Source organism: Nothoprocta perdicaria, unplaced genomic scaffold, assembly GCF_003342845.1.
Source record: "Nothoprocta perdicaria isolate Ctin4 unplaced genomic scaffold, notPer1 scaffold_4, whole genome shotgun sequence".
Classification (NCBI taxonomy): domain Eukaryota; kingdom Metazoa; phylum Chordata; class Aves; order Tinamiformes; family Tinamidae; genus Nothoprocta; species Nothoprocta perdicaria.
Window position 1 is genome coordinate 8778217 of NW_020455643.1, and position 17006 is coordinate 8795222.

At 44.5% G+C, this 17006-nt stretch overlaps 1 protein-coding gene across 1 annotated transcript in view; it reads right to left on the reverse strand.

The window, feature by feature from the left end:
- The window catches only part of DIS3L2 (DIS3 like 3'-5' exoribonuclease 2), a 183493-nt gene that overhangs the window by 65385 nt on the left and 101102 nt on the right, over window positions 1–17006 (reverse strand). The window contains exons 12-13 of the mRNA XM_026045381.1: window positions 8240–8352; window positions 1086–1193 (exon numbers count right to left, since the gene is read on the reverse strand). Of these exons, the coding sequence (XP_025901166.1) occupies window positions 1086–1193; window positions 8240–8352 (221 nt within the window). The remainder of the gene's footprint in view (window positions 1–1085; window positions 1194–8239; window positions 8353–17006) is intronic.

Sequence of the window (17006 nt, forward strand, 5' to 3'; positions counted from 1 at the left end):
TCAGAGTCAATAAAGGCCACTGTGTGAAAGATCCCATTGGCAATCATCGCTACAGGAAGTGGAACAGTTTATACAATGAATAAATAAAACCCACTGCAGTGCCAGATCTGGGACTCCCTGGAGAAATGGCGAAGAGACACAAGGCTACAACTATATTTTCTTGAAGTGCAAAATAAGATTCAGCCTCCTTTGGAGCAGCATGGACAATTACAGAGAAAACTAAAGCTAAACTTCATGCAAAATTATCAAATCAACATAAGAAATACTCCATATTTACCTCTATATGAGCACAGCACTGGTGAAAATCATTCTAAGTACAAAATAATGTGCTTGTAATAGACATTTTCCCCAAAATTGTTGAGACATTTAGCCTCCACTCCAGCCCATCTTGATTACTGAGGGGACCCTATGGTCACCAAAGAGGAGACTGGTGGGGTTACCCAACGTGTAGGAGAAGAACAGGTAGAGAAACCAGGGCTTGAATACAGCTGGCAGGCAGATGAAGAGAACTTGCTGCACTGACACCCAGACCCCGCAACTTCTCCCTGGGAACAACCCTGCGAAGCAACTTTTTTGTAGATATGGAGGCAAAACCAGGAGAGCGCAGAGCTGTGCCTTGCCAAAGAACTACGGACTTTACATCCATCAAGGGAACTTGCAGCTCTAAAGAAGAATAAAACAGTCTATTCACCAAAGACGCAACGGAGGGATACTGCCCTCATCCACTGCCCTGCATTACTGTCTTCAAGCACAAGCAGCGTTGGGGCAGGGGAAACTGCAGCTCTACTAGCAGTGAACTGCTGCAGATGAGGCAGTACATGGATGAATAACATGGCAAGGAGCAGGCTCTCCCCCATTCCTGAGATTCATACAGATATTTTTCCTTTCCCCAGCATGTTTTGAAATTACTCCAGTTGCCAACTCCATGATAGCTCATCAGTAAAACATGATACAGGGACACTCCTACATTACCAGCGAGTTCTTTGCTATACACCTGGGTGCTATCATATTTTTACTGCTGTTTRCAAGACTACGGTCACCGAGAAGGACTGCTTAGCAGGATGGCCGGTGACCACTGCAGTTACCTTGCCTTCTGGAGTCACCTTCCATATCACTGAGAACGTCAGCCTATCTCGCATGGGATTGAGACTGCACAACTCCTCACAGAGCAGCTTGGGAAGCATCGGGATCACCTGGAAGAGAGAAGAGCCTTAGTGAGACACAGGCTTTTACTGAAGACCTGTCTGTAGCTGAACTTCCCTGGCCAGTTAGCAAAAGAGAGGTTTTGCAATTCACATAGGGAGAAAAACATGTTTAACATTCAAGCTCCTGTTCTCCAAGACAAGAGTGGCTATGCTGTGGCTTTGGGACCCATCACTCGAGTCAGAGCTACATCACACAGTGAACACCACACAAGCGTAGAATGGATAAGTAACCCAAATCCTCTGCTGTGAAAGGAAGAGAGATGCTGCTGAGACCACCAACCCTTGGAGCAGCCCAAGTTCCTAATGGGAACAGAAGGAGCTGTCATCATCTCCCTTGATGCGTGAGCACCCCTCCCATCCCTCCCTTCCAAGGTACAGGSTGGGCATCCAGCAGGTCTCAGCTACACAAACACTTTGCTCTGCAGCTTTTAAGGCAAGGAAAATTGTTTTGTGTTTTCCACTGCCTTCCCACTACCATTTTGACATTGGGAAGAACATGGAAGGCTGAGCAGATCAGGAAATGTGATGTTGAAGGAACACAGTCTCAGCAATTGGGAAGTGGTTTTGGGAACTACATTCCCTGCTTTGCTGCTGAAGATTGTGCAACCAGGTAAGGAAGGGAAATTCACTCTGCTCCCTGCTCAGCCAGTATAAAAGTTCTCCCTTGAGACATAGGAATGGGGCCCAGCTTTAATAAAGATTGAGCCACACTTTGTAGCAGAGACAGGAATGTGTAGATGTCAATGAGATAACCAAGTACCTGTTTTATGGCTATTCAAGATGGCCTTTGCAAACATAGAGAATAATAATTATCTTCCTATGCTCAGCTCTGACTGAATATCCCCATACATCTGAGCCAATAGAAGTTTTTGGCAGCTATTTTTTAACCTGTGCCACCATTCTTTAAAAGTAATTAATACCCCCTTCAGTTGCTGAACAGCGAGTTACCAAACCGCACACTGCTCACCTGAGTGCAGTGAGGGCTTGGAGCACAAGGGCTCTAGAGCAAAGGGGAGCAGCTCTAAACACTTCCACCTTCCCTATGTTATTTCCCAGATCAAGCTTGCAGTGAAGATGATCTTTAGTAGCTGTTTAGTGAAGCAAATCCAGTTATTTAAAGTTTCACATTCTTATTCCCGTTCTCATGACTAACTTTTCTCAAGACGCAGTAAATGTACTCAAAGAACTTTGCTACTTCTCCTATTACGCTCAACAGTAACATRGTGCTTTCCAGAAAAATACTGAAAAATGCTCTATTTTGTTGAACCTGCCTTCAAAATGTTTTAGCTATTTAATTACTCAGTTTCCAGTTTTGATCGTCTGGCTGTGCCATTCTGTTAAATATAAGAACAGCAGCAAGTCAACCTGCATGCAAAGCCCAGCTCGCCCGAACTCTGAGAGACTGATCTGACCATTTCAGAGATAACATTTGCTATTTGTAAGCCAGGAGAATTTTTCGAAACACCAAGAAAAATAAATACCAATCTCAGGTGTCCCTTTACTCCTCAAGTCCACACGCTTCATATTTACCTCTTGCTTTGAAGGAAAGGCTCTTAAAATATTTAATCACATTTGTGCTTTGGCACCAGACTGTGGCTATAAATCCATTCTAATTGCTGCATATTAATGCCAAAAGGTTAACTGGAGAGTCTCTGCGAGCTGCGGAGCCGCCTTCAACATGAATCAGCAGCACTGGTTCAACTGGAAGGTCACAGGGGCGCCCATTATGATAAGCTGTTTCCCCCAACACAAAGGCCGCCAACTCTGTTATTCCAGTTGTGAGAAGTACATTAACAATACTAGCGCGTTCATAATTCACAGATACAGTACGTGAGGTCTGCCATGCTGCCTGGAAAGGCCCGTGCCACAGGGTTATAAATTTATAATGACCTGTGCCAACCCACGCCAGGATGGAGAGAAAATAGCATTCAAGGAGGATGCATTATAGACTATCGGAAACTGCTGCCTGCCTAAGATCTCCCATGACCACTGCGAGACCCTGAGGTTCGGGTCATGGTGAGCTAAATGCTACTAATTTAACAAAAGCCCCAAAGAAGTTTTGCAACATTAAATTTTGGTTCTCACTCATATCACTTCATACTTACTGAATACTTCTGTGTCCTCTTTCACTCCATGTCTCCTGACGCTATAATGAACTACTAGAAAACTACTACATGAAATATGGAAGCCTATCCACAAAGAATAGTCCAGATGAAGCAACAAGATACTGGCTTTAAGTGCACTTGAGTAGAACTGATATCCAATTCAAGAGGCTATAATTCTATGGAAGAGGTCTCAGTGATGTGAAACTCAAGCAAAGCTTTAACTTGGATTATAATTACGGCACTACACTCACCAAGCAAYTAGCTGTAATGAACCTACTGTTAAACAGGGAAATATCACTCCCATGTTACCCTTGTTTTACAGGAGAAAAACTTCAGGGAAAGCAGCTTAATCCAAGCCACAGAAGAAATCTCACAGGACAGCGAGAATTCAACCAACCTTTTTCTGGGCTCAGCAAATACCTATGTACCCTAAGACAATGTGACCTTATATTGAAGGTATTTCAGTTTTATCAACCTTACTGAATTAAGAGACTTGTTTTCAACACGATGACAGTCCTGGCTAACTGCCTCCATCTGCTTTAACACCAGGACTCCTCTTCATACTCTACTTGTAGAATAAACCAGCTTTTATGAAGTATGGAGGTTTCTAGGTCATAAATGGTCTTATGGTCTGACCATTAAGATGATATGGTCACAGGCCGAACGGACTTAATAGCTGCAAGTACAGCATTTAACATACAAAGATATCACAAACATGTCAAATTTGGGAGTGGGACTTTTTAAGAGTTGTCCCAGGGGCTGCCCAGAAGGAAATACTGAAACAGGATTATTGCTATTTCTTTCCAAAGGAGAAGAGGGATGAGGGGAGGTTTCCCCAAGAACATCTCCAAGCTCACAGATTTGCAAAGTATCAGGGCTGCAAAGCATCACCTCAAACAAGCCAGAGGCCGCCTCGCATCTCTGAAGCGCTTTGCCCTTGGAGTGACTGTCTGCCAAGCGAGCGCAGCGCCTGCCAGCTGCCCCGTGACYGCCGCGGCGCGCGGAAATCCAGTTGGCTGGATCCACGCTCAAGGATACTGCCTCCAATGGGATGTGGTTTCCCTGGTAAACAGCTCAACATGTGCCCACRGTGGCGAATCACATCATTCACCTTTATTGTAGGAGGAAATAAGGTCACCTGTGCTTACATAGGGATCATAAAACTGGAAACAGAAGGCATGGAAATGTAGTTGAAACTGGAAATGCAGTGGGAGAGATCCAGCAGGGCCAGAGGGAAACAACTTTTGAAATGAAAAAGCAATGGGGAGCTTGAGTGCCCAGAGAAGTCTTCCTAACGAGCATATTATAGGAACCAGARCTGAGGAAAGGCTTGTGTGGTGAGAGCGTGGCTGGATTTCTCCCTCTCTATCAATCAGGCTGATAAAAGACATCTTCTCTGCTGGATTTAGCAGGGCCCAAGTGACAGTGGAAAGGGTGTTTCCTTTTCTTTAAGGAAACAGCTGATATCCACCGTGCTCACAGCTGCGTATCTGCATTTCCAATCAAATTCCACACAGATCATTTCCCTCTCCATATTTCCAAGCGATACGGGTGAAATCCCTTCAGGCCCAGCGCTACYGCGCGCGGCGTGGGGGGTAGCCCTGACAGACCCCCCTTCCCCGTTATCTGCTCTTGGGGCCAGCAGCCGCACGTCCCATGGCACCAAAGAGCAGGGCAGCAGGGGACCCCAAAGCAAAGGAAGGCCMGTAGGCCTGGGGGGCTGGTTCCAACCATGTTATAAATCATGTGGGCCTGTTAACACGGCTTGCCACGCTGCTCAACGGCTGGCTCTTTTGCAGGTGGATTCGCCTTGGCCAGGGGAATATCTAACTCCCCGCCGGTGTTTAACCTCTTCGGCTAATGAACTGCTTCCAGAATCCAAGTGTGAGTTTGCAGGCTAGGACTCATTCCTACAGAGCAGGGCAGTGGGAGGGAGCACACACACATGCTGGGATGACAGAACTCCCCGTTCCCTTTCAAATCAGAAACATCTGCTGTAGTCAGGAGTGACTCACTGGCCAAGTCGAGGGCAAGCTATTAGCCAGGGCAGCGCCGTACTCAATGGACTTGCTGTAGCGGCTTTTCAGCAGAAGGGGAAAAATCAGTCAACAAGACAATGGAAAGCAGGGAACAAACTTTGGTTAAGAAAACCCCCTGGCACTTTCACAAAGTCACGCAGACAGCTTTGTTCCCATCAAACAATCCCGCTCTGCTGGCTCCCGGCTCTGGCTGCCTGCGTGGTCTTGGGTCACGTTGGCTACGGCCACTGCCCACATCCAGAGCTGACCCCTTCTCCCACCACYGATCCACCACGGAGGGCCTGTCCTCAGCTCTCCAAGGGTTTCCATGGGCCGCTCTCCCCGGAGGTGGGAGGAGGACGTTGCCCTCTAACAATGGTGAGGGCTCCGCAAGCTGCTTGCTTACCCACTGAAAGACACTCAGAGGAAATAGGCAATTTGTTTGTGAGCCAAGATTTCTGCTTAAGAGTTGTATCAACACTTCCATGAATTCAGATTTTGAGCAACGCTTTGTTACTYGGTCTGAGATTATCAAAATATCAACACCCTGACAACCTGCTGGTGTCAAATGTGAATGTCTCAAAGTCYTTGGACTCAACGTGAAGATAGGCTTACAATTCCAATCTTTGATCTCCGGTATAAAATAGTACCAATAAAATATTATAGGGATTTATGGCTGACCTCTCACTTGAGCTGCTTCACACCTAAAATAACACTAGAAGATGTGCCAAAAAAGAGGAAACTGTTTAGGTTTTCTTGCTTCTTAAAACCTGATACACTCTTACTTCTAAAACTTTCAACTTTTATTAAATAGACCGCTAGCCATTACACAATAACTCCTCTTCTGGATAGTTGGTGGAGGAAAACTAAATATGTGGCTTTATTTAACTTCTCTAGGGGGATTAGCATGGTGCTAACCCCTAGCAGAATCACAGCTGTCTTAGGAAACAATTCCATCAAAGCGAAGCATATTTTCTACAAGAGTCACACTACCATCTTGTTTCAGCGAGCCTGGCTTCTTTCCTTTTCCCATCACCTCTCTCCTTTTCATCTCTTGCAATTAAAACACCGACCAACATTGTGTTTTCATTATCTAAGCTGGTTTGTGCTCTTAAAATATATAATTCGCAGGGCAAAAGGGTACGTAAAATACTGATGCTGACTGCCCTGCCAAAATAGTTGAAGAGCAATGGAAGGTTATGGGTATGAAAAGGCAACAGATACGTTATGCTGGTATCTAACATGACAACTGACTGGTAGTGCTGAGGAGAAAAAAAAAAAGGCACTTTTGAAAGAAAATTCAATTAACTTTTGATTTCAATTAATTTTTTATGAAAAGTGTCTCCTTTCCATAGAAAAAAAACTTCTTTCCCCTTCAAAAACAACCTGCATGCCTGCAAACCACAATATTTTGACATGGAAATACTGCCACCACATCTTGCAGCTTTGTTGCCTTGCAGTGACATTGCCCCCGAGCCAACCCCACCTCCTGTAGTGAGCTGCAGCCCTTGAGTCATCGATGGAAGCAGAGCACTGCAGAGCCAAGGGCTGAGCGTGAGAGAGATGTAGGATTGGGAAGCCACTGGTGCCAGAGCTGCTGTTTCCATGAGATATGCACTGCTTCCCACTCCCAGGGAACAGTAAGTCACTGGGAGCTGCTCATTTCCAACGTGGTCACTCATAAGTCCCACAGCAAAGCACCAACTGTGTTGCGGGTCCCACTGCAGCTGATGGGCACCTTGGCATTGCAGCCACGGCTATTCCACAGGTTCTGTGCACACACATACACATATAAAAGGCCACCAATACCTTGAGAGCCAGCTGTGCCCTGCTCACTTGACCCAAACAGATCCTGTGTAAAGTTATGGAACATCCACTAAAGGTTAAAAGCTTGATATCAGTCCATTAGTTTGATTTCAACAGTGCAAAGCAAACCATTTACATTCCCTGGGGCTACTGGAAAGAATGGAGAGGACGCAGGAAGCTATGGAGCATATATCATTGCAAGACCCTCCCTGGATAGCAATCATGAGAACAGTCAGGAAGGGAGGGGAAGAATCACCCCTGATCCTAAGCAGTAAGTAGGATATGTTTGTTTATTATACCAAAGATGGCCTGTCATCTGGGGAAGGGCAGTGGAAAAAAAGGTCTTCTACAGCCTGACAGAACCAGGGTGAGGGGAGAGACAGGATAAGCTGTCTCAATATTCCTCCTCATGCAGACGATGCTTCAAGCCTACACAGRAATCCGACAGGCAAATCTTCTGGCTCTCCTCAGTTCATAGTGTCTTCAACACCCAATGAGTGGGAAAGTGTTTCTGCACACTTAACTAAAAAAAAAAAAAATAGACAAAACTGGATCTTTCCTACCTTTTGCCATTTTTCTAATAATGTTAAACCTCAATATGTTTATCTTCAAAGCTGAGAAGTTGTCTTTAAACTTCCAGAACTCATTATTTATTCCTGCTATGTTCAAGTTTGTACAATTTAAGTACCTTTTATCCGTATGATGGAAGAGCATCATGTCTCCAACATTTAGAATACTCAGGCACTCTTGTCCTCCTAGTTGCAAGCAATGAGGATTATACTATACTCTGCTATGCACCTACTCCTCACAGTTGGTTTGGGGACCTGAACTAGCTCCAGGTCAGCACAGCCCTGCTCCTGGCCTAAAAAGCCTTGGGATACCCAAGGTCATGAGTTGTGAACTGCAACATGTCAGAAGTTCAGAGCTGGTGCTCACCTTCATTACGTGGGGTATGTGGCTACATCAACTTGCTCATACGTTTGCAACACTACTGGTTAGATTTTGATTGATGGCATCTGCTAACAAACCTTTGTAATGAAGTCAGGTAATTTTACTCATGTAAAAGGGAGACATTGCCCTCAGAAGAATAAAAAACTAGGCTTACCTTCTGCACTAGATAGACACTGGTTGCCCGTTCGCTGGCCATTTTGTCCAGTGCTGTTTCTTCCTTGACAAAGTAGCTCACGTCCGCGATGTGAACGCCCACCTCAAAGTTCCCTGCAATTGCACAAGGACGTCAGTAGAATGCAGATGGAAACGGAGGGGTTTAGGGGGCTCGGGAAGAAGGAAATGAGTGCATCCAGATGTCAGTTTTYAAAAAAAAAGAGAAAAACTAACAATTTTACAATCTTTGTACTTTCTCCGGGGTCACTTCTGGCAGAGCAATTACCTGTGATGTATGAGGTCTGTGAGCTATCCCGGAGCCAGGGGTAATGAGACAGCAAAGAAAAGGGAAAGAAAGTGACAACACACAATTTTCACAAGCCTTTTCCCTTTCTGGTAGGTCTTTATACGTCTGTGCAGATTCCTTTGACTTATTTATTGCATTTAGTTGTTGACGTATTGAATTCCGACACCACCACCTCCCTTCCCACTCAGCYGCCAAATGCTACCAAAACCCATTTGCTCGATGCCTAGAGCTCACAAAATCGATACCTCTGACCACCTCTTCCCATGTGAGAGGAAAACAGGGGCCCCTCAGGCTCTACCAGACTCACAGCCCCTGTGACTACAACTTAGCCAGGCAACGTGAGACACCTTCTCCTATGCATGGAGCAGAAGATCACATGTGCTTTGGGGTCTTCAAAGCTGCACTTCTTTCAGCTTGCTGCTGGTGACTTCAGAAGTCTTAAATGACTTGGGATTGAGCTGTCTGGAAGTGCAGCTTTCCACAAGCAGAATACTCCCACCATTATCCTGCTTTATCCTCAGATTAAGGAAAAGTATGCTCTAGAAGTATCCTAATTGAAAAGCTAGGCAAGAGAGAAGAATGCTACTGAGGTTTACCATGAGGTTTTGGCAATAATTTGAATTTGGAAGTAATGCTCATCCTCAGCTTTGGAAGTAATTAATACATTTATCCAAGAAATTCTGGCTTGCAATACTCAAGAACCTTGCTGACCTTGGTATGCTCTGGAAGGACTGGGCTACATTTGAAGTGCTTATTTGCAGAATATTTCTAAGTACAGTGGGTTCCTAATTAAAACATTTAGTCCTTTACAGGAATTCACCAACTTATATCTACAAGAGTCCTTCCTTTCCTCCATTTTTTTCTAATCCATTCTAACAAAATCCTCTACTGGTGGAAATCCCATTTGTTTCCACACCTTCTTTCAAAGAACAGTATTAAAGCCTTTCCCTACAGGGTCATGCTGTTGATGGATAAATCAGTAATAGCTGCAGTCATCGTGCCGTATATCAGCACAATGAGAATGGAAAGTTGTATAGGTGCAGAGGAAGCATGAGAAGGTTCAAGCCTGTGTTAGGAGAGCCACCCAGCYTGCTTTGCCACCAGCTGTGAGTTTGGCTAAACAAGCAACAACACGCCGTGTGTGATAGCCCAAATTTCTAACAATTAATCCAGCCAGATTTATTAAGCCGTGTTTGCACAGCACTTTTGGCATGTAAAGTATTATCTTTCTTTGGTGCTGCTTTCCTAGACTTCATAGAGCAGAGATGTAGAGGCAGCTGAAAAGCACCATGAAAGACAGGAGCAGCGGGGTTTAGATTTGTYCGTATTAACTCTATTCCACTGAAAGGCCCTGCAGAGAGTAAATAGCACGGCAGCAGGGGGAGAGTGTAATAATCCCATTGCACACCAAGGGACAAATTCCACCACTCATTAGAAAGCTGGGAGAAAAGGCCACGGATTAAATGGTTCGCCTCAGAAAGCTGCCTACAGCTGTGTTGTGATATTATCAGATGCCYTGAAAGCTGCTCTACATGGATTAGGCATCCAATCCTGCAACTACTTAGACAGTAAGTCTTAGACCAACAGTTCAACCAATGGGTTTAATATTACATGCACTCGAAGCCAACACACTCAGAAGGTAAAAAAAATACCGAATACTTTGAAGTCAATATTGTAATGTATTGACCTTGCAGACAAATATTGACCAAAGGAAAAGGAGAGGGGGTCATTACATCATGCCTTTAATCGTGCTTTAATTCAATATGTGCACTGCTACATACATGAACTTTTTGTCCTCGGTAGAAAATCGACAAACCAAGAAAGATCTCATTGCATGAGATAATAAAACATGGAGTCAGCCAAGGAAAACACTCTGAGCGGAATTAAATTTCACTCAGGTTTCCCACCAGAGGGTCTAACAGCCAGGGTCAGCATGAGCCCCCTGCTTTTGAACTTCTAATGGAAATTCTATCTAAATATTTTGTTACATACATTGACATAATGCAAACTGGCAGCTCTAGGGTTTGTCTTGCTCAAGTATGAATCACTATCTCCCCTGTCCCCCCAAAAACCCTGAAGATACAGCACTGATCAGCTCAACTGAATTCTCTCAAATCATCACTTTTGAACAGACTAGACAAAATACCCCGCTAATTCTGCCCAGAAATACCTGCCTATTGCTCTCTCCTGGTTTATTTGCTAATTAAAATGAAAAAGCTAYGTGGATAGAGAAATGCGAGTCACTAGGATTCTCTTTATAGGTTCCTGAATAGTTTTTCTAGTCTCATTAATTTTAAGGACAAAATCACAAAAGGAACATTTTGCGTGATAAGTCTTAGGTTATTTCCCAAAGCAAAAAGAAACGTGACCTGAAAAGAGTTAAAACAGTGCTTATTGCAAAAAAACAGAGTCTTGTTGAGGAGAGAGTCCCCTTGCTTGGGGACAAGGGTGGACGCTGCACAGACCACACACACCACAACCTGCTGCACAAGGTCCTTCACTCTGCTAGAGAAATCAATCTGCAGGCAAACTGAGCCTTCAAGTCCTGGCATGTTGCTTTCCATCCTCATAGAYTCTACATCTCCTACAGAAAAGACTGCTTTACCAACCACAGCTTTGCTTCACCCCAAATTTAACCTTCTCTTATGCACAAGGAAGCTGGAGTGGCACAGCAACCCTTAAACATATATATCAACAACAATTAAACATATATCAACTATATATCAACTAAGGATATTAAAAACGTCATCCACATAAGGTTGTATAAGGTATTAAGCAAAATGCTTTATATAGCTGCCATTTAAGCCAGAGTTGACATAAGCATCGATTACAGTGAAAAAAGCTGAGAGCACTCGGATAACTTCCTACATTCAAGACTGCTGAGATTTCTTTCATTCAAAATTATTTCTTCTGAAAGTGGGTGCAATCATCCCATCCCAGCCCTGCCACTGCAAAGCTGCTAGGTGGGAATTATTTAGCAACGGGGAACACAGTTTGGGATCAAGCAATGTGTTTCATCAGCTGGCTGTCCCCTTCCAACCTCAAGCAGTCTGTGTGTGATTGTGTTGACCTCTCCCTATTCAATATAGAGGCCAGGACGCAGGTGTCACACAGGACAGGGGAGTCCCATCAGTAATGATGCTCCAGCACTGCCCAACGCAGCAAAGAGGAGCAAAGAGACACGGGGAACCAGCTGGGCACGCGGCTAGCCGAGCTCCTCCGGGGCCAACGCTCTCCCCAAGAGCCCCAGGATTTGTGTCTACCATCCGTGGCTACACCCCCAAGCACTGGAGCGCCCACAGGGACCCTTTGTGCATCGTTCCCCACCCAGCCTGCAAYGCCAGGGCTGCAGAATAGAACAGTGGGAATGTCTGCAGAGTTTCCCAGAGCCTGGGGCTCCTCGTGGTGCTTACTGAGTATTAGAGTCACTGTGACCACCCCCGGCCCGACGCTGCGCGGGGCAGTTTGTAGAGGGTTCAGCTCCTTGATCTGAGCAKCTGGCTTGTTTGAATGCTCTCCAGAACGACACGATGTCAAAATCAAAGGCGAACGGCTCAAGTGTGTCACCTTACAGCAGAACAAAGAGGAGCCTGTTTGGGGTTTCCACTTTTTTTTTTTTGCTGGTGATCTCATCCTCTATGACAAAACGGTTCAAAGTGCTTTTTTCTCCCCCTTCCTTATAGAGAAATATTAAAAACAAAAAAGGATTAGCAAGAAAGGTCTCAAAGAGAAGGAAATGGCCCTTTCAGTCGGTAATGACACTATAAAAACTGCCCACACAGCAAGTTGCAGCAAATATTTGCCCCTGGAATCAGAAAGTTGAACTGAATATACTTGAATAGCATGCAAGAGCACGATGGCAGCAAAGCCCGCTCTGCAATTCTAATCTGCTCAGATTTAGACAGAAAGACCAAGCAAGTTCATTTCATCCTTTGGAATATGCAAATTTTAGGATCATTCAACTTAAAAAAAAAAAAAGAAAAAGAAAAAAAAGAAAAGAAAAAGTAGAGATCAAAGATAAAATAGCAGGTCATTCACTAGCACTCAGACATACTTCCCTTTATTTCCACCTCATCTTCAAGCACCACCATTCTCAAGAGAAAAGACAAACACCAGCAGAGTGTCAAGTCAACTTAAAACACAATGCCAAGTATTTTGTATTAACCAATATTTCTCAAACTGTTGGCCACCCCTCAGCTAGGGAGATACTGAAGCATTCCTGGGAGATTGCRGAGTCCTTGCTCTAGCCAAGAAACAGCCAACTGCCCAGCTGCTGCCAGCAGTTAGAGGTAGTCAGCTGTTCCCTGACCAGCCCAACTCTTGCTGCAAATAATTACAGCTCTTTCCCATTCCTCTGCCCTTGAGGCACCACACTGCTGCTTTCTTACCTGCAAAGCAGTATTTATACCAAGTTTTCCATACTTTTACAAGGAGACACCAATAAGCCTTCTGCCTACATGCACATTTGTGGGCATTGGCAGTGCCACAGTAGAGCGTGGAGCCTCCTCAAGGCTGAGGTCCCTTGTGCATGGTCCATAACAGACAAGGAGGGCAGAGGGTCTCCACCACGGAGAGCCTCCAGCTGCAAAAGGAGGGGACCACAGGCAGATAGGGCAGGACACAGAACTAGTAAAACAACACAGAAAGCTGCACAGAGGCCGAAAATGGCACGGAGACTTGGGGAAGCTGCTGGACACCGCTGCAGACCRTCACAGAGCTTTTAACAGGTGCCTTGAAATGTCTCCTGTGACCTRTCCTGAGTTCACACTAACATCTCTTTCTCTTCGGTTTGGGTACAGAGGCTAGGCCAACATATTCAAGTTTCAAGTGTTGCAGAAGTGTCCCTATTGGAAGGAGGGTGAAAAGAGGGAAGGAAGCTGGAAGATAAGAGAGAGGGGGAGAAAAGTTGCAAGAGAAAAGAGGGAAGGAGGAGAAAAAAGGAGAGAAAAAGGGGGAAAAAAAAAGAAATTGAGAGAAGAAAAAGGAGGGAGAAGAGAAAGGAGGGGGAGGAGAAATGAAATATGAGAGAGGAGGAGAGAGAAGAGACAAAAATAAAAGCTGAACCATGGAAAGAGCAAGTTATGAGTCTGCTCTGAAGCCTAAAGACAAAAGTGGGTGGCTTTAATTCTCAGCTGAGGTTACTTTTCCACCGCAGGAAGCCAAGCTATTGTTCAGGAAAATCAGACAGTGTGTTTAATTTTACTTATTTAAAAATAACAAGTGCTTAAATTTTACTCGTGTGCCCTAGGGCCATTTTGCTTTCTCAAAGCACAGTGCAACTGAGCATGAATTCATTTACCGGCTTAACAAGAAATTGAAGTTTTAAAATTATCACAAGATGCTCCTTTAGCCAAGTGAAACGCCACTAATTACACCTTTGCCTTTCTTTAAGCAATTAGTAGTATTTGTCTTTCTCACAAGACTTCTTCATCAACACAAGTTTAAGACAAGACTCTGGAAAAGGGGCCAGATCCCTGCATTGCCCGTGAGCAGGACAGTCCCCGGTCTCACAGCTCTTCCAAGGCAGCTGTGGTTCCTCTGCTTCTTGGACTTGCAGACCTCAACAGCAGCACAGATGGACTCAGGTTCTCCAGAAAGGAGACTCTACAACTCCAGTAGATATCGCTACAACCAGAAAAAAGGAAGAACTCTTTGCACACACAAATAAGAAGCCCCTCTAAATGGCAGAGATTCACAAGATCTTTGTGTACTTCCAGGCACTGTTGATAGCCTGGTCTACAAAAGATGTGTCCACTCAATGCCCTCTACTAAAGGTCTACATGAGAAATGCTCCCCAGAACCATCTCCATTTGCTCACCAGGCTCAGAGAGACATGGGGACCATCAATGAGGCCAAGACCAAAGGCAAGGCCTCAAGATATTTGAGCTCCTCTCTGAACTCAGCTTAATCATTTTGTTCTGGGTCTGGAGCACCTGGAGCCCCGGCCAACAGCTCCTCCAGCTCCTCGGCCTGCACGTTCCCACGCAGAGGCAGCGGGAGCAGCCACACACAGAGAACATCAACCCGGCCACTCCAGGCGCGTGAATCACCCTAAAAACAGCAAAAGGGCTGGGCCGGGCCTGGGCTTTTGGGCTGCTTTTTAGAACACAGCTTTTTTTAATGGCTTTATTCTTGTCTCTTAGTATTTTGCCTTTACAGATCACATTACATTCGTTTCTTCAAAAACTGGGCTGTTGAAATATATAGACAATGAAAACAGAGCTTTTTCTCACTTAATTGCATAAATTCAGGAGTTGCAAGATGGAGCAAATCCTTAAAATTAGCAGAAGGACATTGCCCTCAGTTCTGAGCTGAGAAATAGCATGAGAGCACAGAGAGGGAAAAAAATATATATATATCTTCAAACTTAAATTCTTGGCACTCCCTCCACTTCTGAAAGTCCCCGAGACCCCACCCACACAAACAGCAATGGTGCAAAGTGATGCTCTCAGAGGTCTTGGGAGAACAAGGAAATACTCAGAGCATTTCACAAAAATAAACCATGACAGGGTTTTTGTTTGGCTCTTTTCTTTAAATTAGAAGGTCAATGAGGGACATAAATGTGCAAAATCCAGAATAACTCCTGCCTGCTTTGTACTTTTAGGGCACTATTTTACTCGGAGAGGTCTCATAACTACTCTGACCTTTGGTTGTTTCATCTTTGGTATCAACTGAACATTATGGAAATGACTAAGATTTTACAAACCACTTTGGGATTGGCTCCAGGTAGGGTACAAAACAAAATCATGTGTTCACTAAATGCCTTCAGCAATGAACGAGAAGCAATGATGAAAAGCAGAAATACGGGCTCAGAAAGGAACCATTTCTAAGTGGAACTTTTTCTACAGCTTTCCATAAGCTATCAGTAATTCTTTAAATAGTTTCAGAATTAAGAGGAGACTTTATCTATTACTAAGTTAAATGCTGGGAGCAGGTATTCCGTATGAATCGTGTATGGTTTTTGTCTGCAGCAGCTAATAAATTAAGCACAGAGTTTACTAAAACCACTTGCTAATACAGTCTAAAAGCTTCCTTTTGTCCTGCAAAGCCAAGTCAGCACATCTCCACAGCATGAGTTCTCCTGGCACTTTACACACAGCCCATTACAGGTCCCTGAATTTTACACAACAAACAGCCAAAGCATTTAAGCACAGTTTCAAAAACTTTGGTCAAGCTTAGCATTTAAGGCCGCTGTGAGGAACTAAACGTTCCCTCATTCCCCCATGTTGCACAGCTCTGAGAAGGCTCTTGGTCAGAATGAGGCTTCTGTGGGCTCAGGGAGGGTCAACCCTATGGTAGGAACACTGAGTAGATCCTTCATTGATGGTAGTGGTCCCTGAGCTTCCAGCTATTTTTCCCTGTGTCTACACAAGGGCCCAGCAAACCTCATGGGGTGCCAAAACAGTAGGTTCCACAGAGCTGGGTTATGATCTGTATTGATTTCTTCAAAATCCAAGTGCAATGAATAAAATGAAGAGGAGATAAGCACGCCCAATATATCTAATTTACCCACTCAATTCATGTCCTTGATATACGGTCATCTTAGGGAGAACATCTAGATGACTACTTGCAACCTGGCCTCGGCATGAACCTTTGCTACTCTGACTCCTTCCCAAGCACTTGGCAGACGATCTTCAGCCCTTCACAAAGACAAGTTATCGAGCAGGTCACTGAGGTGATGAGGGTGCTTCTGTGAACTCACATTCCCATCCCAGCCTGCAATCCTTAACTGTAGATAGAAGTGACCAAAGGAGACCGAGATTAGCTCTCTTAAATGCTCTATTAAGAGTGCGGTTCCCAGCCAGTGTGATGAAGGTTAAACAGGCAATTTCAGGCATTCACGTCATGAACTGTTTGCATTATCCTGTTCAAGAGGATAACTCTATCAGGAAATCAGCAGTCTTTGAGTTTAAAGAGATGGGAAGTGGCACCCAGCAGCTTTCATCACAAATAACAGTAATTTTGGGTGTAGGAAGTCATCCTGTTCCTGAAATGAAGGTTTTGACTGGGGAGGAACCAGCCTCTCTCATGCTAGGTCAGTTGCTTTCGTCATATCGATGCTGAACASAGTAAACCTGGGCCGAGACTGAATGCTCCAGGGCATTAAAGAGACCTTGGAAACTAGCACTAAGCCAAACACACTGCACTGACCAGCCTTGACATTTCAACTTCAAGAACAGAAGGCAGCTGCTGAGATTTTACTTTCAGCTGTTCAACTTTTTATTTACTTTTGGAAACATTTCCAAAATATTTCTATCTGCACCTGGTTTTACACTTTCTGCATAACTATATAATAGTCAGCAATTGCATACTGTAGTGATTTATGCTGTAAGAAGACATTCACTCCTGTTCAGACAGGTTCTAAAACTCCTTCATCACAACTGAAGTTAAACCAAGAGYCCAGTTTATGAGGGATCTTGTCATTTCAGAGAGCTGGTAATAAAACACGATGCTTCAGCAG